The sequence below is a fragment of the Camelus dromedarius genome, chromosome 13 (genome assembly GCF_036321535.1).
Source record: "Camelus dromedarius isolate mCamDro1 chromosome 13, mCamDro1.pat, whole genome shotgun sequence".
Taxonomy (NCBI): domain Eukaryota; kingdom Metazoa; phylum Chordata; class Mammalia; order Artiodactyla; family Camelidae; genus Camelus; species Camelus dromedarius.
Genome location: NC_087448.1, coordinates 67472609 through 67495681, shown reverse-complemented (window position 1 = coordinate 67495681; position 23073 = coordinate 67472609). Strand labels below are relative to the sequence as shown.

Genomic DNA, 23073 nt, shown 5'->3' with positions numbered 1-23073 from the left:
TACGCATTTCTGTCTATTTGTTTAAAAGACTGTTTAAAGTCTATTGTGGGGTTCATAACCTATGTGACATGAAAATATGTGACAGTAAGGCGCTAAGGGAAGAAGGGGAAGCAGAATTATCCTGCAGGCTTCACGTTGTGTATGAAATGCTCCATTAGAAGGGACGGTAAGCTGAGTTAAGGATGCACATTTTCATTGCCGGTCACCTCTAAGGATAACACATAGAGAAGATAAAATGGATCCTAAGGTAATTATTTGATTACCCCAGAAGAAGGCAGGAAAGGAGCAAGGGAACAAGGAACAGGAAGGACAAATGGAAGACCAGTGCGCAGATACAGAATTAAACCGGCCGTGTTGGCAATCACGTGAAAAGGAAACATCGCACACACTGCACTTAAACGGCAGAGCTTATCAGGCTGAATAAAAAAATCAAGGCTAAAATACTTGTATTTTTTTAAGGATGGAGACGTAGATTTAAGGAAAATAATGGGAAAATTATACCATGTAGACACAATACATAAGAAAGCTGACGTGGCTATATTAGCACCAAATGAAGGAGACCACAGAACAGATCAAGGACATTTCATAGTGATAAAAGGGTCCATTTATCAAGAACACACAAGCTTGAATGATTATATACCTAAAAAGAGAGCTACAGAGTACATGGAATAAAGACAGAACCAAAGGGAGAAATAGACAAACCCAGAGTCATAAAGATTTTAACAAAAACCTCTCGATAATTGATAAAAACAAATAGATTAAAAAATCTACATGGATATAGAAGGTTTGAACAACACCCCCAGCCGATCTGATGTAATTCTCCTTTACTGAACACTGAACTCCCACCTGTAGGGTACACGTTCTTTTAATGTTCAGTTCTCATGGAATGTCCCTGAAGATAGGACATGTGCTTGGCCATAAGATGATACTTTTGGAAAGATTGATACCAAAGAGTATGGTGCTAATGGAAAAAATATTATAATAATCTTTTTAGCTAATTCGCACATATTGGAAATCAAGCAGTATCTTCTAAAATAATCCTTGGGTCAGAGAAGAAATCAAAAAGGAAATTGCGAACGGTTTCTAACTGTGTGGGTAATGAACACACAAAATTACCGATGTGTGTGTGGGATTTACGTAAAGAGGTGCTTAGAGGGAGGTTGGAAGCTTTAGGGGCTTGTGTTAGAAGGGAGGCATGAAGCATGATGCTGCTCTGCTCGGCAGCCCTGCTGGAATCCCTTTGCTAATTAGTTCCGCCCGGAGAGTGCCTGCTTCCTCTCTGCTCTTTCCACCTCAGACTCTGAGCTCATGACTTGCTTCCTAGTTCACTGAGAAAGTAGAAGCCGTGGGGGGAGAACCAGACACCCCGCTTCTGCAAGACCTGCCCTCGGAGGTGCCCCCGCACCAGCCTGTCCCGTGCACCCCGCCCTGCGGTGGGGATTGTTTGTGCTTCTGTCGGGAGCACCGGACCCCACGCCTGATGTGCCCTCCGGGACCAGGTTTACCCCCTCTCTTCCCTGCATCATCTGCCCCCACCCCCCATAGCATCAGCCCTGATGCCAGATATTAACACACCGAGAAGCCTCCCAACTTAGATCCCCCTCCCGTCACCCTCTGCCTGTCTCCCCCTTTCCTGCTCCCTTCACAGCAAGGTTCCTTAAAAGAACCATTCAGGTCTCCGCTGCCTTTACGTCCCTCGTCGTCTCTTGTCCCCACTGAAGTCTTGTCCCATTTTCCTTGGAACTGTGCTTGTCAGCACCACCAGTGACGCCCTCGTTGCTGACGCCCGTGCTCAGCCTCGGGCGTGCGGCCTGATCCCTGAGCACCGCTGGCTGTAGCCGATGACCGCCTCCTTCTGGAGGGGCCTTCCCACCGGCTCGGGCGCACATGGTGTTTCTCCTGCCTTGGGCGCTCTCCTGTATTCTCTCCTCTGATGATCTTCCCAGCCTCCCCCGTTGGAGGGCTCCAGAGTATGGCCACAGAACTCTCTTCTACCTGCTCCCGTTCACCTGGCGACCTCATCTGTCCTGTGGCTGGAAATGCACCTGAAGTCCACGCTGATGACCTCCACATGTGTCGCTTCGGTTCTGACCTCCCTAGACCTCCAACTTATGTACACAGCTGCCTGCTAGAATCAGTCATTTTTTCAAGGAGCCCGGTTCCTTGCAGTAGAGAATGAGAATGAAAAGCCAGAATCTTGACAAAGCAAAATCTAGGTGCCCGGTGTATGTGTTAAAATTTCTAAAGGCCCTCCTTATGACCAATTTCTTGTTCCACAGAAAGGACTCTTATCGGACACACTGTTTACAGTAAATCTTCGCTTTTAAATACCGTTGAAGACCCACCTATAATTTTGACGCTTTGGCAGGTTGGAGGCGTACTCCTCAACCTGACATACTTGGACGCAGGTTCACAGTGGTGCTAATTAACCCGTAAATAGATTCTTCGTCAGTAAAGAATGAATAACTTGTACTTACCTCGATATGGTCTTCAGTTCAATTCAGAATTATTTTAGTTTAGCTATTAATGGACTTCCCATTGGAAGAGTGAGTAAAATTAAGTTTTTCAAATAAGACGCAGTTTGCAAAACTGTAATTGCAGCACTTTATTCTTGCTCATCAGAAAATAGAGTTCCTTCCACTTTCTTCTCTTTAGTCACTTGTCAGCTTTCAGCAGCTGGCAAAAGATTAAGTGTGCAAGTCTTTAATTTGTTTCTTTTTATAAATCGAGTACTTGGTCCAATGGGGGTATAGTATCAGTTGAATTTTTTTTTTTAAGTAAGGTTAAGAATTAAAGGTAAAGGGCCAGCACAAGGGAAGGGCAGAGATGAGGGGCACAGGGCTTGGGTTTTGCCTTGAGGTGATGGAGGCAGTGACGAATCGGAGCAGCGGGCACGCAGACAGGTCATTCCCTTGCAAACATCACTTGGCAGCAGCACGATGAGCAGGTTGGAGGGTGGGAGGTGAGTGGGAGGGCAGAAGAACAGCACTGTTGGTGTAGTTCAGGAGAGGAGCAGGGGGCCGGAGCGAGGGCTGGGGGCAGAAAGGGATGGGGCTGGTGTCCATCCGCCTTCGAGGGAGGGTGCAGCCGGGATGGCTCCATTTCTTGCTTGGGCTTCATTTGGGATGGTTGACGCCTTTCCGCATGGAGACGCGGGTTTGCGTTAGTGTGAAACGAGTTCGTGTTAGAACCTGTACAGGATTTGCGATTCTTACAGGACATCAGTGTGGGTATGTTTTTTAGGTAGTTAGACTCACAAGTCAGTTGCTCAAGAAAGAGTTTATAAGGCAGCAAACAAACATTAATTCTAGATACATCTGGTTACAGTGTTTAAGAACGTATGTAATTTGGGTGAAGTTTTGTCTGTTTGTTTGTTTACTTTGCCTTTTGGAACCATTCCGTCTGTTGTGGGAGTGGGAGCTGTTGGCAGTTTTAAGCCACTCCAGAGAAGCATCCTGCAGATCCACGGCTTTAAGAGAAACAGTTTACTTCTCGGCTGAAATAAGTAGTCTGCCCCACCCCACTTCTGGCAAGGGTGTATGTGTGTTTATTGATTTCTTTATTACTCTTTTTTTCTAAGACAAAGTCTCCCTTGTTAAAACAATTGCACTGTTAAGATTTATGGAATTATACTAATTTTAAATTCAAAAGAAATACTTACCCAGTATCTGAGATTAATCATTGAAGCAACAAGATATTTTAGTCTGTTTCATTAAGTAAATAGGAAGTTACCATGTGTCTCATGGCCTGAAATAATTCATGGAAGTTGCTGATTTCTAGCCAAGAAAGTTGAGGGATGTATGTGATAAGGCAGAATCAGAAGTTAGGAGACCAAGGTTTTGCTTCATCTGTTTCTCCCACTTACTCACCACGAGATTTGGACAGACCAGCTTTCTGGTGCCCAGCTTAGTCATCTGGAAAGTGGAAGCAGTGACTCCCTGTTTATCTCCCAAGCGGACTCACTCCTGCACAGATGATGCCTGGAGGCACTGTCCCAGGTGGGGGTGGCCGCCCTGAACTGGCCCAGGTGGCTTTTACTCTCATGGGGGTTATAGTGTCATAGTTACAGTGAGAGCACATATAAACTGTAAAGCACCGTGGAAACATTACGGCCGTTCTTGCTCCAGGCAAGTTTTCTTCCTGCAAGGTCAGGTTCTCTTTCCATCTGAGCGATACCTTGACAAAACACGCAAATAAAAAGAAGTTGTGGGTCTACGCGTCTTACACCCGTCACAGAAATCAAGTCAGAATGATCGTGGACCTAGATGCAAAGCCGTAAAGCGCCTAGGAGATAGCACAGGAGAGGTGCCCTGGGTGGGGCGATGGCTTTTTATTCTTTTCTTTTTTGGGGTGGTTATAGGGGGAGATCATTAGGTTTGCTCATTTCTTTATTTTTAGAGGAGGTACCGGGGACTGAACCCAGGACCTCGCGCGTGCTGAACATGCACTCTGCCACTTGAGCTACACCCTCCCCAAACGTACTGTTCTTTTTTTTTTTTTTTAATTTTTCATTTGGGCGAGGGGAACGATTTTTCGGATACTGAACTAAAGGCGTGACAGTGAGAGACGTAATTGATAAGCTGGACTTCATTCAAATTAAAAACGTGGGCTCTGCAAAAGTTACTGTCAGCAGTAAGAAGACCAGCCACAGACTGGGAGGAGATGTTTTCAAAAGACATAGTCTGATAAGGGACTGTTATCCAAGGAACTCTTAAAACTCAATATAAAAAAAAACCTGATTAAAAAATGGGCAGAAGGCCTGAACAGACCCTTCACCAGAGAAGATACACAGGTGGCAAATAAGCACACAAAAAGATGGTCCCTGTCATATGTCACCAGGGTAATGCAAACTAAAACAAGATGCCACCACCACGCACCTGTTAGAGTGGCTAAAATACAAAACACTGACGACACCGAATGCTGACGGGGATGTGGACCAACAGGAACTCTGGTTCACTGCCGGCGGCAACGGAAAATGGCGCAGCCACTTAGGAAGACAGTTTAGATGTTTCTTAAAGTGCTAAACGTATTCTTAACACAGAATCTAGCAGTCACAGCCCTTGGCATTCACCCAAATGAGTTGAAAACTTAGGTCCACACAAAAAGCTGCCCCCAAATACTTACTCAGAATCACGAAACCCTGGAAGCAACCAGGATGTCCTTCAGCAGGTGAATGGATCAGTAAAACTGTTGCATTTAGATAAAGGGATGTTATTCAGTGACAAAAAGAAACGAGTTGTCGGGCCATGAAAAGACACGGAGGCACCTTAAATGCACATTACTAAGTGGCAGGAGCCAATCTGAAAGGGCTACATACTATGTGATTCCAGTCATAGGACATTCTGGACAAGGCAAAACTATGGAGACAGGAAAAAAAGATTAGTGGTTGCCAAGGTTGGGTGAGGGGGCGGTGAATAGGCGGAGCACAGAAGATTTTTCGGGCAGTGAAACTGCTCTGTGTGGTACTGTAGTGGTGGATACATGTCACCACATATATGTCAGAATGTACAACACCTAGAGTGGCCTTAATGTGGACATGGACTTGGGGTGATGATGACATGTCAGCGTGGGTTCATCATTTAAACAAAGGTCCTCCTATGGTGCAGGACGTGGATAGTCGGGGAGGCGATGTGTCTGGGGAGGGTGGGGGGTGAGGTGTACGGGAACTCTCTGCTTTTCTGCCCAGTTTTTCAGTGAACCTAAAACTGCTCTGAAAAAATGAACTAGTTAAAAAAAAAAGTGGTATCTCTATCCGGGAAGATACAATGCAGGTGTACCTCAGTCAGTAGGCAGTTATTAAATGTTTGTTGAGTGAATAAAGGAATGGTGTTATTATTTGGAAATTCAACGTAAGCAGATACTGATTACTATCTTGCTTGTTAAATTTTCAGGAATGTTGCTAATTACATTTTAAGATTGAAGAGATGATCTGTGCAGAAAAATTTAACTCAGAATTCAACAGACCGATTTTTAGGGAGTGCCAGAGTCAGCGCCATATACTTAGATTTCAGAATATGAATTAGAAGAATTTAATGCCAGGGGGCAGTTTTGGGCACCACGTAAGATATCTAACATTTCCAGCTGTGAATGAGGTAAAATCCTAAATTTAGAAACCAACATGATTTGTTCACTTACCTTGGGAAGTAAAAGGAAAGTTTAGGTCCTGAGATGTTTACACATAAAGCGTGCAAAATAAGAGTAATTTTTTCTTCCAAAGAAGTTTAATTGAATGGGAAGCTACTTGTGTGGTAGCTCGTGTGATACTTAAGTAAAAATTCTATACTGCCTGGGGCGTTTAAAAACCCTACAGCTTTGGGTCAATTTCAGATATGTATGAATATCCCTAATAATTTTCAAAAATTCTAAAGGCCTTTGACTGGGATTCTTTATTTTTGTGGTCATTCGCCCAACATCCCACGTGTTGTCGGTAATCGGCGTTGGTGAGGATGCGAGTTCTCACCAGACGGCCTCCCCCGGTCGCTCCTTCTCCAGGCAAACATGCGGAAGACATATTCGGCGAGCTGTTTAATGAGGCCAACAACTTCTACATCAGAGCAAATTCTCTGCAAGACAGGATCGATCGCCTTGCCGTCAAAGTCACCCAGCTGGATTCAACAGTGGAAGAGGGTACGTAATTGCCTGAGAGCAGCGAGCTCTCAGTGATGTGGGCAAGAGGCTAGTGATTAATCGCAGGGCAATTACTGTGCTTCCTGAGGTCGAGTGCGCAGACTTCATCTTGCCTTCTCCTAGAAGAATAGCGAGGGGGAAGCCCACAGCATTGCGTTAATCAGTGATTAAAAGAGTCACATCTTGTCTGCCTTGTGTGCCACAATCTCTTTTTAAATGAACTACAGTACAAGTGTTTTAAAGGACACTTGGAGTGCGTTCAGCATTGGAAATCCTAATGTAGGCTATGGGTGGTTGTTTTAAAGATGCTTTCTTACCTGAAGATCACAGCTTCGCTCCAGAGGTACCGTCCAGCTGGGGGGTGGGGGAGTGCTGTGACAGGTGGTGCAGTCCAGCGGGGCCCTCCACCCGCTGCTGTTCTCGGGCGGGTGCTTGTAGGTAATCCTGGGGATCCGCTGATTAAAGTTCCCAGAAGCAGCCTTTACTGAAGGCCCCTAGGCCTCGGGGTTATAAAACAAAGTTAGTGTGACAGACACTGTGTAGTTAACTGACGGTCATTAGGAAGGTACACTCTGGAGTTGGGGTGGTTTCAACAAAATGAAAATTCGGCAAGTCCTTTTTAAAAATTTCATTTGCCATATCTTTTGAATGGAAGACTGAGATTAGACTGGAAAAAAATCTACAAAAAAAAAAAAGGTCAAGATGTGCCATTTTATATTTACTTTGAGAAAAATGTTCAGATTAAAAATTACTTTTACCTTTATTTTACAGTTTCTCTTGTTACGTTAAAACAATCCCAGCATCTCATTTTTCTACTAGACCTGTAATAATAGTATTAATTTTTAAATGAAGGCTTTATTTTTTAGTATAGTTACTTATGGAATTTGTCCCTGATCATTTAAAACAGATATGTTTGTTTTCTCTTGTTGAAGTCTTTTTCAAAAGTCAAAATTTTAGTGAACTAAAAATTTAACAGAAAGGTAGAACATTGGTATTTTAACATCCATTATAGACATTCTTTTCCAACAATAAGTAGGAAGCTAAATTTATTTTTCATTTGAAAAAATAAAAATTTGAATAGCTACTTGATCTATTCAGAAAGGGAACTTTTAACATTTAAATCCATCATTCACTTTTCAAATTGGTATCACGAATGCTTTTTTAAAATACTTACTCATCTTCAGTTTTTTGTTGGCTCTTGCAATTGTAAATCTTGTGATAAACCTTAAAAAGGTTAATCCGTAGGTTAAATCTCATCAGATTCTACAGTGTGTCTCATGTCCTTAACATCCCTGTCCAGTCAGCATTCTACCTCATTGCTCTTATTAGCATGAATGTTATTGTTGAAAAATCACTTGACCAAGTTGGGAAATCTGCCCTCTGCTTTGGCCGCCACTGTTTTTGCTGGGTGACCTTGGGAAGGTCATTTAAGACCCCTTCCTGTCAGCTTCATTGGTCCAGCTTGCCCGCCTCAAAAAGTCTGTGTCAAGGTCCAGTGAGTTGACACCTGAGATGTAAAGTGTGTGCAGACACAGGAAATGAGTGTGACTAGCCTGGTTCGCTCGCTTCTCAGCATAGACTTGTGCCATGCTACTTACTTTCCGGAACGACAGGTGTATTGGAAAGCTTTGCCTCTTTCCTTAATGTTAGTGACGGAGAAATTTAGTGCACTTTTTACATTTGTGTAATTTTTGCTGAAGTGTTTCCCACATGTATTGTAATTAAACTGGTATTAACTGAGCAGTTTTTCCCCCAGGGTACCCGCATCTTTGTATTTACATGCCTTGTACACTCATGCCTGTATTCCTGTGTGGTTTCTGAGAAGTGCTGTTTAAGTGAAGAATGATGCTCTAACACTAGGTTCAGTGAAATAATTATGTCATTACAAAAGAAGACAAGGCATAATTTGATTTCATTTTGCAGAGATAACTGCTGTTCATCAGAGGGAGGGAGTGCACGTGCTATTTAAGCATGGTTTTAAATGAGCCATAAAAGACATTCGGTTGGTCTAGGAGATGTGTGCGATTGTCAGTCCACTTATGCTTGTTTCTAAACAGTAAAAATATCCCCATGTAACCCACCTTGGGGGACTTCTCTCTAAATAGTGTCACTACAGGACATCAACATGAAAAAAGCTTTCAAAAGTTCCACAGTCCAAGACCAGCAGGTGGTTTCAAAGAACAGCATTCCAAACCCTGTTGCCGACATTTACAACCAGAGCGATAAACCTCCTCCTCTGAATATCCTGACACCTTACAGGTACGGTTCGTGTGTCTGCAGAGCCTTTAGTGTGAGGAAGTCGAGAGAGGTGGGCGGGGCGGTGGAAGTACTTTTTTCAAACTTTGAAAATAACAATTGCGGTGTTACACACAGTGAAATTACTTATTGGTACGGAATTGCTGAAGTTCAAGTATTTCAAAATATAGATAAACTTTACCAAGGGAAGTGTGAGCTCTGATGTTAGCTTTTAAATGCAGATGCCTGGAGGGGGAGGGCGTAGCTCAGGGGTAGAGGGAGCGCCTAATCCACAAGGTCCTGGGGTCAACACTCAGTACGGCTATTAAAAAATCAATCTAATTACCTCCCCCCCAAAAACATTTTTTTAAAGAAAATAAATAAATGCAGGCAGCTTAAGTAGAAGCGGACACGTTACATAATAATCCTGTGCGGTTCTGCTGTTCCTCGTATGCAAAGTCCAGTTTAAAGGAGCTGCTTGACTCATTTATAACGCAGCAAAATACCTGCCTCAGCGTCTCAGCGCAGCAGAGACGTTTGCTGCTTAATTCAGGAAAATTCGTTCTGCAGCGCTGGGGCTCTCCAAGATGTGTGTGTAGTCAAGAAACTAACCTTCTGTTGTGGTGAAGGTGGGGGGACACAGCATTAGGACCAAACTCCCAAGAAAAAGAATGGAAAATAAGTCACGCAAAAGGTCAATATTAAGAAACTAACTAAACATGCTCTTTGAAACGGCTCTTCTCTCTCCTGCCGCTTCAGGGGGCTCTTTCCCAGTTTCACACACCTTCTCATGTCCCTCGTTCCTTCCCACCTTTTCACCCCCCGGCGAACTCACTCCTTCAGCCCCTGATGGGCTCAGGCTGGTGGGAGGTGGTCCCCACCGCCCCCTGGACTGGCTCTGCTGGGCGGTGCTCCTGAATTCAGCGAGTCCTTCAGCTCCACCTCTGCCCTCCTGGGCCGGCCGGCCGGCCCTCCTCGGGGAGTGAGCAGAGCTTTTCCTGGTCTGAGGGCCTGTCCTTTCTCAGGGTCCAGCAGGAGATGCCCGGGCCTGCCCTTTATTGCAGCCCTGCCGGTAGAGCAGTGGTCCAGACTGCACCCTCTTCTTTCAGTGTGGACAGAAAGGTTCTCAAAAAATGTAAGAGATTCCAGGGAAACCGTGGTGGGAGAGGGCCAGGACGCCACTTTTTTCTATGAAACATGTATACTTTTCCGGTGGTTTTAGCACACTTCCGTAAAAATTAGTGACGTTATGAATAGTAGTAGTGTAGGCCTAATGTTTTAACTTGTGATTTTGCTTTTGTTCAGCCCTCGTTGGAATAAAACAAACATACCTTGCAATAACTGAGGTATTAAACAGCACTGTTTCTGAGCTGTCTTGTGATTTGGGGTTAGCACTTTTCTATACCTAAATCTAAATTTGCAAGAGTGGTTTTCACTTAATTATTCTAGAAAAAGTTGCTGTTCTTGCATGTTTCCTCATTTTTTCAAGTAAGGAAAATTCAGAGACTTAACAATGTATAGGATGGTTAAAATGCCCATAAACGTAAGTTAGTATTAATCCCGTGTGAAAATGTCTGACAGCCTTTTCTCCCCACCCCCGACTTGTCACGTGCTGATTTACAGAGATGATAAAAAGGACGGACTGAAGTTCTATACTGACCCTTCCTATTTCTTTGACCTCTGGAAAGAAAAAATGCTACAGGACACAGAAGATAAAAGGAAAGAGAAAAGACGTCAGAAAGTGAGTGATTCTAGTGTGGGAAATGGGCGTATACACGCGTCAGTGGGATTCTCGTGTACAAATTAGAAATTTAAAATCAGTAAATTCTTTCTTTAAATGGTTGAGATGTTGGGTTTAGTGCTGAAGGGCTTTTAGAGGTTGCGTTTTTCCCATGAGGGCAGGGACCGTTCCGCCTAACACAGTAAAGCTATTTTCAATAAACACTCTGACTTGTTCTCTAATACTTGCTTTGCTTTAATGAAAGTAGTGGCTAAAATTTCAGTTTTGTTTGTAACTGTGTTTTATGACTTCTCTTCTGCTCTTACAAATTTTGTAAAGCAGTCGACATTCCTTATCAGATAGAATTACCTGCTTTGGTCTTTTTAACAGTATTAATTGCTGGGTTGCCACCTAACTGTAATTAAGACCTTGAGATGTTCATGTTGGATTGAGGAGCACGTGTGATCTGCACGTTTAGAGGATAGTATTTACTGAACGTGAGGTTCCCGGGGATGTTTTCGTAGGCAAGACTGGCAAGTCTGAAGGGAGAAGCATCTGCATTGCAAACACTCTTGGAAGGACCGAGTCCACTCTCAGACAAAGGGACTTCTGTTTTGAAAATGGTGTCTTTGGGGCCCAGAAATTAGACTTACACCACTGGAAGTTAGAGTTAATTCTCCAAAGGCAAATATTTGCTAAGACTTTCCTGTGTGACCTATTTGAAAAATGACCACCTGGTTTGTTTGACAAATAGGAAGACGTATTCATTAAGAGAAAAGCTTAGCATTGTGTGGCTTGGCTGCCTTAAGGTCTTGGGGAGTTTGGGTCTATTGGCCCCGTAGGAGGGATGGCTTGAGGTGGAAGAAAATCCGAGATGTGAAAACAGGAATTAGGAAAGGGGACATGGAAACAGTTTGCAGGCTGCAAATGTGAGATGTCACCACGAGTTCTAGGACAGATTCCGCAGACCGGCTACCCGCGCGCCTTCCCGGGCTGGTGGGCTGGGGAGATTGTTAGTGGGAGATCTTGGAAGAGCTGCTCGGAATTCAGGTGGAGAAGTACTCAAGTGAAGAAGCTACAAAGCATTAGGTGAAGAAAAACAAGGCACTAATCTCTTGAAAAGAAAAGGAACAGATTTTCAAAGGCCTGTTGGTCTGAATCCCCGAACGTCTTTCTGGCAACAGGGCAAAAGCCCAGGGCGCTTCAGGGCGCTCTGCCCTGACACTTGCCTCCTTTAATCCTCAGTCCTCTCAGGACTGTCCCAGAAGAGCCGGCGATACTTTCAGGAAAAATAAATAAATAAAACAGAATAAATAAGTAAATAAACCTAAGAACCTCCCCCCAAAAAACATTAAAAAATATGTAACTTTTTAACTACTGTTCCTCAGGGAAAAACAGTCTTAATCTACTATGTGTGATTAGTGTGTCTTCAGGATTTTCTGTCATTTCCTTGGCAGTTTCGTCTCATTCCATATTTCTCAAACACACAAAATTCTGATGAGAACGTATCCATTCACTTATATAATGGTTCTTTTTTTCGAATGCCTTCTGAATGCTGTGATGAAAAAGAAAGCATTACCGCCCTCAAGGAGATTACAATATAGCAGGAGAAACAAGCGTTAAATAATCCCGCAGTCCTCGGAAAATCACAGAGGGAAAGAAATGTGAAAATCTCAATGCAAGTCTGCTTTCCATAGGAACGGAAAACGAGGCAAGAGGCCCTTCGTGCCCCAGGGTTTTGGAAACCCGAGAGTCTCTTTCAGTTCGGGACTGACAAGTCCATCTGAAGGAAAAATTAATTCCGAAAAATTTGGGGATAAGAAATCCCATGTTCCTGAACTTTGAATTTCCCTAGTTTGATAGTTTAAAAACATTTTTTAACGGTTACGCAAATAGTGATGTCGTTTTAAGGCTGCAGGTGCAGTGCTGGGGGGAGAAGTGGGGGGTGGCAGCAGGGGGGTGACAGTGATGAAGCGAGGGAGGTGGGTGCTGGTGGGCAGACGGGGGCTTCTAGGGATGTAACGTAGGCCAGTCAGACGCACGACAGTTAACGTTGTGTCGTGGTTGGTTCGTGTGTGTGTTGGTTGCCTGTTGCTGGGTAGACTGGAGGGTAAATCATTGTAAAGACAGTGGCAGGTTTCCAAACACTCACCCCTAACTGTGTCAGCACACATCTCTTAAAGGTCATAATTATTCATCAGTTTAATACGGAGACTCTTAATCGGATTGTACACTGGAATCCATTGAAACCTCCCCCTTTTCTTTTCTTTTGGTTTTAAAAGTATACAGACAATACAGGCCAGCTGTAAAATGCCCAGCCTACGCTGAAGGAAAAACCTGGGTTTAGAAAATTTGGGGTTGAGTTTCTCCCGTTCCCAGGCGTAGCTACCCTCTGGGAACAGATGGGTGTGCGTACTTTTTGACTTTTTAAGCCTTTGTAAATATATGTGTGTGCAGCTCACGAAGTATGTTTTATTCCTAGCACTGTGCTGCATATGACCCCCCCCCACACGTATGTGTAGTGACATCGTGAAGATGCACTTCGTCCTTTCCAGCAGCTGTGTCATGTTCCAGGGTTTGAATGCCTCAGAAGCTGTTCACTCATGACCGTGTTAATGAGTATTTAGGTGGCTTCTGAATTGCTGCAGTTACAGCACTGGGGGGGGGGGGCACCTGTACGCGTGGGCGGATATTTCTTCAGGGTAAATTCCCAGAAGTACAGTGTGGATTTAAATTTTTGGAAGATACCATCCTGTTGCCCCTGACGCTTAAAAGACTGAACCAGTTAATACTCCTAACTGGCCTCCTCCAGTCCTGATGGTGATGGTGCTTGGCCTTATCCTCATGTATTTAAAAAAGTTTTATATGCTCCTCTTCCACCCCTGCATTGCCCCCGCTCCTGGTGACCACTGGTTTGTTCTCTACATCTGTGAGTCTGCTTATTTTTTGTTATATATTCACTAGTTAGCTGTCTTTTTTAGATTCCACATATACGTGATGTCATACAACGGACGTCTTTCTCTGTCTGACTGACTTCACTTAGCATAATGCCCTCCACGTCCATCCATGTTGCTGCAAATGGCAAAACTTCGTTCTCTTTATGGCTGAGTAATCGGAATACACGCACCGTGTCTTCTTTATCCATCCGTCTGTTGATGGACTATTCCTGTTTTTTTTTGATGAGCTCCCCAACCCCTCAGAAAATCTAATATGCATCCACATCTTTCCACATCTCATTATTATTTTATTTATTAACCGTTTGTATGTGTTCTGTGAATGTCACATTCACATCCTTTGCCAAGGCATCACCTGAGCCTCCTGGACACCTGTGTGAACAGTCAGTTCTCCTTACCCCGCCACGAGCCACCTCCCATCCTGTCACCTGGACAGCTGAGCAGCTTGCCAATGGCATCCCCGCCTTCCCCGTTGAACGGGTTCTCCACGACACGACACTTTCCCTGGGCTCCTCAGTGCACCAGCCCCTCCCCTCAGTCATCATGGTTTCCTGTTGCTCTTGGGATAAAGAACATTTCTACACAGCCTTCAAGGTCTTGCGCACCGTCCAGACCCTAGGAGCCGTTTGCCCTAATTCACATTCACCTTCTGTCATTTCTCCTAATGTCCCAATGTCTGTCCCTCCTCCTCACTGCCTTGCACATTCTGTCCATTGCATGTGCACCTGGCCGGTGCTCCTCTGCAGAACTCACACCTGCTCACCTTGCAGGATTTTATAATCACACATGTATCTGTGAGACTGTGGGCTTCCCCTACGCGACTGCAGGCTCCGTGAGGGGAGGTGTGGTCATTCAGTCGGCATATCCTGAGCGTGTCCTCTCTTACAGCCACAGAGTGGAGGTACTACTGGAAGGGGGGGCATGGGACTTAAAGGCACATAGTTCAGCAAATCTCACGTGGGAACCAGGAAGAACATACAAACTCACATAGAAGTAACTGTCCTCACCTTTAAAGCACCCACATAGGACCCAAGTGTTTACTGAGCGCATTTTTGCTGGCAAAGTAGGGCTGCAGCAAGAACGCTTCTTTGTGTAGGAAGGTAAGTTTTTATCTCGTTTTTGTTTTATGTTGCAGGGTTAGCTTAAATATTATGTGGTAACCTTCTAGAAACTGAAATGAACCATTTAAAATCATTTATTGAAAGATGATTGCATGTTAACCAGCCAGAATTGTGCAGTGATGGGAAATGATTTCTGTGTCTGGTGTGGTCAGTTACCTCATCTGTGTAACAAAGACCTAAAAGGTGGAATACATTTAAAATAAGCTACATTCTAGCGAGGGGGGAATTCTTTACCAAAAATGATGGTCAGCCCCTCTTGAAGTCGCAGCGCAGTGGCTCTTCCTCATTTGTGTCCAGTCGCTGGGTGTGTGTTATTTTCGTTGGGTCTGCGTCAGTAAGAGGAGCACGCGCGGAGTTGGGGTGCTATCGGCCCGAGAGCAATGGGAGTGGGGCTGTCTTGTCTGCACACCAGGCTGGCCCCTGCTTGCCGACTGCACTAACCTGCTGTTTTCCTTCCTTCTGTCTCGGACGCTTGCCTCCTTTCCTGGACGTCAGGAGCAAAAGCGTATAGATGGCACCACCCGAGAGGTGAAAAAGGTTAGAAAAGCCAGAAACAGGCGCCAGGAGTGGAATATGATGGCGTATGACAAAGAGCTTAGACCCGACACCAGGTTGTCCCAGAGCACACACCACGGAGCGTCTTCCGAGGGATCCTTGTCCCCAGACACTAGGTGTGTGCATGTGCGTGTGTGTGTGCATGTGCGTGCGTGTGCGCAGTGCCCTGGCCTCCAAGCTGGGCTGGGCTTCTCTGTAAATGGAAATGCACCAGTAAGCTGTGTTTATGTGGCCCGCAGTGTGTTTCCAAACTTTCCTTAAAAATTCACAATCTATGTTTTTTGACTTTGAAATAATGCTTTAAAGCAGTTTTACTGTATGTGGGCTTACTTTGTGTGATTTTCCATCTTTCTGACTTAACTCGATCATTCAGTTCATCTAGATGTAGTTTTGTTAACATTGATTCTGAATTTGAGCTTAGTAACTGCCAATGACTGACGTTTTAATCTTCATAATCATTTAATTCTTTCTCTGCCTCTTTTGCTTAGAATGTTGCATTTCCTTTGCCACTTGGTGTTTACAACGATTGGGAGGTGGTAATTGATGTGATTAAGGGATAACTTCTTTTTGCTAACCTTTTTCAAAAAGTGATGAATGAAAGAGATTTTTTTTTCCAGTTCACTAATCTTATGTATTCTAATTACAGGAGGAGAATTCTGTTGGCGTTTGCTTTAAAAATGTGTTAGCAATTAAGTAAAAATATTTCTTGCAGATATGAGAGATGTGGTCACTAAGCAGCGTTTATCACAAAAGGGCTTCATTGAAATGACAGAAAGTGACCGATTTTAACTTCAGGTTAATTTCCTATTTCTGTTTCTGTAAAGTTGGAGTCTTCTGTCGGCATTTAAGCATGTGAATAGAGAATTCTTACATGATTCAAGGATGTTTCAAAAACAGCAACAACTTGGACTTTGCGTTATATCAAAAACACTTTGTGTTTTTTTTACCTTGAGTGTTCAGCACAGACTGAGTACCTGGTGGCTGCAGTTCCGTCAGCACTCCTGCCCCACAAGGGCTGTCGGTCACTGACTCTGAGGCGAGTTCTAGGTAACTTTCTGTGTCATCAGTTAACTCTTAGAGAATTATTGGCACTTTACCTGAACCCTTGCCTCAAGTTTGAATCTTTATGCCGGTTTATTTCTATAGAAGGTAAGAATGATGACACACTTCTGTTCATAGTTCTTCAGGTGGGGGAAGCACTTGAACTTGGTAGCTCCCAGGATGTCAGTTTGCTTTTTGGTTTTCTCCAACTAATTCAGTTGTGATTATTAACTCATGCAAAACATATGCTTTATAATACTCCACATATATTCTTTTTTTTTTTCAGTAGATACAGATGGAAAGTTGACTTTTTAAAATCTCAGTTGAATGATTGATATTCATTCCAGCATCTGAGATTAGATTGTTCCATGCTGAGTATGAAACTGATGAATTATGTCCTTTACAGTATTTTGGAAATTCTTATTTTTTTATTCTACTAAAGTGTGTCACTTTTTCCTTATTATGAAACAAGATAAACTTTTCTATTTGGAAATTATAGGAAAAAATAAAAGTATTATTCACAGTCTGATTATCCAGAGAACCCACCGCTAGAATTTTAGTGGACGTCTTCCTCTGGTCTTTTTTGTATACGTGTGTGTGTTTTTCTTTTACAGAATTGAAATCACGCTCTCTCTTTTCTGTCTTTTGATTATTTTTTATTTCTCATATTCACGTTTTGAATATTATTTAGAAACATGGTTTTTAATGGACGTATTCAGCATAATTTGAGTATCACGTTCTATGGCATGTGTGTCAGCTGTCCGTGTAAGTGACCTGTCTTGACCCGGCCCCATAAACTAATCAGGAGTTTTGCTCTCTTCCTAGAGCGTTGGGAACGGTTTGATTCTAAGCGTAAATTGAGGCCGAGGCTTGTTGAGATGCTTGCCCACTGCCCTCTCCCCACTGGTCAGGAAGCACAAGGCCTCCATGCCCTTGACCTTGTGCCTTTTCTCATCCTGCTCTGGGTGTGACCGCCGCCCGGCTCTGCCCACCTGCGCGCCGCACAGCCCTGAGGGAGTCACTGCTTCTCCCGCCGCACCTCCTCTGCTGTGCGTCCTTCTTCCTGTTTCCGCACCATATTCACTCCACCTGTTCTCTTTCCTGTGACAGATAATTACTGATGAGCACAGAGCTTCAGGACCGCCCGCCTGTGCGCACACTGTACCCTGGCTGACCTCTGCTGTCCTGTGGGGGTCCTTGTCTCTCAGCGGTCACCGTCCTCCTCACCCCCCTCCAGCCCACTGGTGTCCCCCTCCCGCCCACCCTCCATCAGAGCCCTGCCCTCCAGGCTCTGCTGCCGTCACTCTGGAGTCAGACGTTCACTGCTGTTCCCTTACTCCCTCCTCCGTCCGGTTGTGCTCTTCTTATTGGCTCCTTCTGGCTGTGTATCACAGAGCCACCTTGTAGGGTAGCACTCTCAGTCGCGCCAGGACAGTCACCGTTTCTGGCTCCTCATCTCCTCCGAAGCACTCCATGGTTTGTTAGATGAGCTTGTTCCCTTTAGGAGGTTGCTCCCCACCTGGGACATAGCGCCCCCCCCACCCCCCGTCATGCAGTCATCAGGGGCTCCAGAGATTTCGGTATTTGTTTTTAAAATATGCCAGATCCAAACACAGGTCAGTTTCTTTCCCCCTTAAAAGTATTTTTAACTCTTTTGCTAGCAGTTGGCATAGTTCAAAAGACAGATGTGCACTGTAATCTAGAATTTATACTGCAATTACAGAAGAAGAAATGAGTTATGAGTTATTATTATACTGCAATTAGGGAAGAAAAAAAAGGCAGTCTTTGTCATCTAGAGAGCTCTCTGCGGTGTGATGCTTCGGTTCAGGGACGCGACTGTCTGAATCCCAAAGACCCAATGTGTGTTTGCCTGTTTCCTTCAGAGAGAGAGACACAAGCTGAACCCTAACAGAGCCCAGCAAGTCAATGTGAGGAAAGTGAGAACCAGGAGAGAAGAGTGGGAGCGGAGGAAGATGGGCATTGAGTTTATCAGTGACGCAAAGACTCCGCCGCAGGCAGGGAGCGCGGGCCAGGACGGGACGCCCAGAGGGTTTGTGGCTCCGCTTTCCTGGACTGCAGCCCAGCGGCCCCTGCTTCGGCTGCCGGGGGCGGGGTGCCCGCCGTAACCCAGTTACTAACGCCGGCAGCCTCGCCGCCCCGCAGTGCTGCCCCCCCCCGCGGGCCCCCCATCTGGGCTGACTAACACGAGGCCCCGTTCCTTTCAGAGCCCCGCGCGCACCTGTGCTCTCAGACAAGGATGCCCTCCTGCGCCCCGCATTCCTTGTCTCTTTCTTTGGCTAAATACATTTCTTCCGTTCAAGAAAACTGCAACTCACCGTACTGCACTCCTGGCTCCTATTTCTGTCCATACTGTTGATATTTATCTGGTTCGTCTGTCACCTTAGAGTGTCTAATGACATGCTGTCTGTTTCGTCGCCGCTGAAAACTTCTGTCCTTGACGCTGTTTTTAAACTAAGCACAGCTTGTCCCGCAGCTTCCCTCTTGGAGGAGAGGCCGCTGCCACGCTGGTGTGTAAGCGGGCTCTGCCGTCCGATGCTTGGCCGTCTGACGCGGTCGCTTCAAGCTGTGGCTCTGAATCCCTGTAACACCGTTCTTGCCGCTAAAGCCGAAACGGTGCTGTTGCTTGGAGGTTCTTGTGGGCCTAGACCTTGCTGACGGCCGGGGGGCTGAGTGTGTGACGTCTGTGCCTTGAGTACGTGGTGGTTCAAATGTATGCTTGTGCGTGCGAGGGGAAGTCGTCCTAACTTAATTTCACTTCCCCCCACCCCGTGTTCCCACTGCCAGATCCCACGCCTCGGATGTCACCGATTACTCGTATCCGGCGACCCCCAACCATTCTCTGCACCCGCAGCCCGTGACCCCTTCCTACGGAGCTGGTGATGCGCCAGCACACGGGCCAGCAAACCAGGCCGCCGAGCACGAGTACCGGCCACCGTCGGCCTCGGCCAGGCACGTGGCCCTGAACAGGCCCCAGCAGCCGCCGCCGCCCCCGCCGCAGGCCGCCGAGGGCTCGCAGGCCTCCGCGCCCCTGGCTCCCGCGGACTACGGGTAAGCCGCGCCTGGCCCCTGCGCGGGGGCCTCGCTGTGTGTGGCGGAAGAATTTGAACTGACTAATCATAGTTTGGGGACCCGAATGCAGCCAAGAATGACTGGTTACGAATGTTGTCCGTTGTGAAGAATTCTGTGTTAAAAATGTAGCGTCAGCTGCCCCCTCTTTTGTAATTACAGATGAACCTCAGGTTTGTGTCTGTTCACGAATACACGTTCCCTTTGTGTCTGAGTGAATGACCGAGCCAAGGTGTTGGCAAAGGACGAGATGCCGGTGTGGGTGGGGAACCTGTCCCAAATCCTCCGGGTCTCGGTATCTCCTGGGCAAGCCACAGAGAACTCATATCCCAAGGAAAAAGCTGTACAGCACAGCACCACGGGCACGTCTCACACCTGCGCGTGTAACCCTGACCTCTCGGTGCCCAAACGCTGTTCTGCCAGCAGATCCTCTTGTTTTCTGCCATTTGGGAGAAATTCAAATGCCTCCTGAAAAAGACCCTGGCGTTCAAGTGTTTATTCATTTCAGCACCCACCTGTATTTTGACAGGCTGTCTTTTTGGCTTCACCTTAGTCTTTAAAGAGCTAGCCCCCTTCAGGTCAGTGCCCAAGAAAGTTCAAAGTGTGTTCCCACTGACAGTGTTTTCACTCCAGAGCAGCGTGTGTCACTTGCTAACTGTACGTCCCTCCGTCTCCAGAGGGTTTTCTCCCCGACCACACGGTCACGTTTTCCCCTGGCTGGTTCTGAGTCAGGATCCCCAGAGTGTGTTCTGAGGCTCCTAGCAAGTATCAGGCAGAGAGAGGGTTTGTGGTCCAGTTGTTTGGGAAACCCTTGGCTAAATAGAATACAGCAGATTTCTCGGCTGTAGGGGTTTTCAAAGCTTTGGAGATTCTGATAGTTGGTGTGGGCTTGGGGAATTTCCGTCGGGGAGCTGAGAGAGAAAATACAGCATTTTCCAATCTGACTGGCCACAGAAGCCTTGTAAGATGGGTTTTTGAGCCACCACTTCTGAATGCCAGTAAAGGATGCACTTGTGAGGCCTTCTTACCTCTGCGGTCAGCTGTTCGGAAGGTTACTTTCTGAGGGGTTATCTTTTTGATGCATGTCAGTAGACGCTCTTGAATTCCATCACAGTGAGTGATGCTGACCTGCGATCCAGAGTGTGCAGGATGCATCCTGCAGTGTCTTAGACTCGTGGCCGTGTGTGTTGTGCTTGGGGAGGCCTCTCTTTGAGCCCTGTGCAAACCTCGGAGATGTGACCCTCTGTTACTGCTTTAGTGACTCTGTGTTTCGTGTCTTTGCCAGGATGCTCCCGGCACAGATCATTGAGTATTACAACCCCTCCGGACCGCCGCCGCCGCCGCCCCCGCCCATGATCCCTTCCGCACAGACTGCTTTCGTCAGTCCCCTCCAGGTCCCCATGCAGCCCCCCTTCCCAGCATCCGCGGGCTCCTCCTATGCAGGTCCTCCTCACCCTCCCTCTGGCGGGCTCGTTGTCACAGCCCCGCCGCCCCCGGGCCCCCCGCCGCCCCCGCCGGGCCCTCCGGGTGCAGGCTCTTCGCTCTCCTCCTCCCCCATGCACGGCCCCCCGGGAGCCGAGGCCAAGAGACAGGACGCTGCACAGCCGCCCATCAGCGACGCCCGGAGCGACCTTCTTGCTGCTATTCGGATGGGTGAGTGAAGCCCCAGTGCACCCTGTCCCATCAGCGGGTCCACGGTCCCGGCCACCACCCCAGCTGCTCCAGACGACTCCTCCCTCCACCTGTAGACTGTCCTGTAGAATGCGGATAAAGTGACCTCGTTTGGTTTTGTTTTTTTAGGAGTAAATGTACTTTTGCCAGTAACTGTATGTGTTTGCAGAGCAAACACATAATGATAAAGCATTGAGAATTCAGGAAAGCTTTTCTTGACTAGAAATAGATAATAAAAATTGATAAATTTTTAAAACAATATTGGGGTTGGATAAACCCCATTTTATTTTATTTTTTAATTGAAGCATAGTCAGTTTACAATGTTGTATCAATTTCTGGTGTACAGCATAATACTTCAGTCATATGGAAACATACACATATTCATTTTCATATTCTTTTTTATTATCGGTTACTACAAGATACTGAATATAGTTCCCTGTGCTATACAGTATAAACTTGTTGTTTATCTACTTTATATATAGTAGTTAGTATCTGCAAATCTCGAACTCCCCATTTATCCCTCCCTCCCCCCCTCCCCCCTTGGTAACCATAAGTTTGTTTTCTATGTCTGTGAGACTCTCTCTGTTTTGTATATAAGTTCATTTGTGTGTGTGTGTGTGATGTGTTTAAGATTCCACATATAAGTGATATCATATGGTATTTTTCTTTCTCTTTTTGACTTACTTCACTTAGAATGATGATCTCCAGGTCCATCTATGTTGCAGCAAATGGCATTATTTTATTCTTTTTCATGTTTGAGTAGTATTCCATTGTATATACATACCACAGCTTCTTTAAAAAATGATCATTTTGGATCATTAATTGGATCTTGTCTCTGCATTCCACTCTAAGGGTAAAAGTATAAATGAAAGCAAATGGGCTAATATCAAATGATAGTTTTTAAGAAAATCTAGGATGTGTCTTAGACTTTTCATATTTTTGGTTTGATGGGCTAAGCCAGTAGTTTTCTTAACATTTATTTAAGCAGCAAAACACTTGTCAAATGAAAGTCCACCAAACCTCAGAACGTGAAACAAGAAGTAGAGCATCTCTGGTCAGATCAGGGTGGAGGAGCCTGGCCCCTCCCCACCTGCCCCTCCCCCTGAGAAGCCCACGTTAGGCATCTGTTCCACTTCATTTATTCCTAACCCTCGATCCCGGTGCATGTTGGCTGAGGGTCACCGACAGGGCGTGGAAATACTCCGAGGGCTTCCCATACGGCAGGGAGCTGCACGTCTGCTGGTCACAGCTTAGCTGTCTCAGTCCGGGGGTGGCCAAGGAGAGAGCTGGCTGCAGTGTCCCTGACGTCATCCTAGGACTGTCCCTGCTTCTTGCCTGACCAGCCACCAGCCAGGCCCTCCTGCAGGTCCTGGGGTTCTTGTCTATGTTGACTGTCATTGTCATACAATGGTTTTGTTCAGAAAAAAAATCCCAGAGTTGCAGTACCTGACTGATAATGAGTTTGGGGTCCTGTTAGGACAATGTTTTTTGCTTTTTGACACCTGTGAGCTTTGCCCCGTGAGAGTGAGGTATTACCTGGATCTGAGCACGGGGAGACCTCTGATGAGCCCAGATCAAGCGGCATCCTATGAAAACATGGAGGGCATAAAACACAGAGACTGAAGAAGTGCCCGGGTTAAGGGACGCTAGTAAAACACGACACCTAATGTGACGGGTGATCCTGTGTTGGACCCCAAACCTGGTGGAAAACTTCCATCTGTTGTATTAGGTCTCTTTGCAAAATTTAAATAAAATTTCTAGAATAGATGGTACTGTTGTGTCTCTGCAAATAGTCTGATTTTGGTCCTTGTTTTTTTAGGAGAGACACATGAAGCATTTTAGGGGCAAAGGGACATTATATGCCACTCACTCTCGAATGGTCCAGGAAAAGTGTGTGTAAATCAGAGTGAAGGAGAGGTCACGACGTGGTCACATGTTACCAGCTGGGGAATCTCAGTAGGTTACACGGGAAATTTTTTCTACTAGTCTTACAGCTATTTTATAAACCTGGAATTATTTTGAGAGAAAAAGTTAAAGAAATAACACATTAAAGAGTCAGGTA

General features: G+C 45.7%; 1 protein-coding gene across 3 annotated transcripts in view; it reads left to right on the top strand.

Annotated features, from left to right (window-relative positions):
- Positions 1 to 23073, top strand: part of WASF3 (WASP family member 3) — a 77436-nt gene that overhangs the window by 50305 nt on the left and 4058 nt on the right. For 2 of the 3 annotated variants that reach the window (XM_064493252.1, XM_064493254.1), the window contains exons 4-9: positions 6493 to 6627; positions 8733 to 8886; positions 10486 to 10603; positions 15153 to 15328; positions 19059 to 19322; positions 20626 to 20993. In XM_064493252.1, the coding sequence (XP_064349322.1) occupies positions 6493 to 6627; positions 8733 to 8886; positions 10486 to 10603; positions 15153 to 15328; positions 19059 to 19322; positions 20626 to 20993 (1215 nt within the window). Of the gene's footprint in view, positions 1 to 6492; positions 6628 to 8732; positions 8887 to 10485; positions 10604 to 15152; positions 15329 to 18136; positions 18304 to 19058; positions 19323 to 20625; positions 20994 to 23073 lie in introns of all 3 variants that reach the window. The other variant, XM_031465789.2, reaches the window with a different exon arrangement.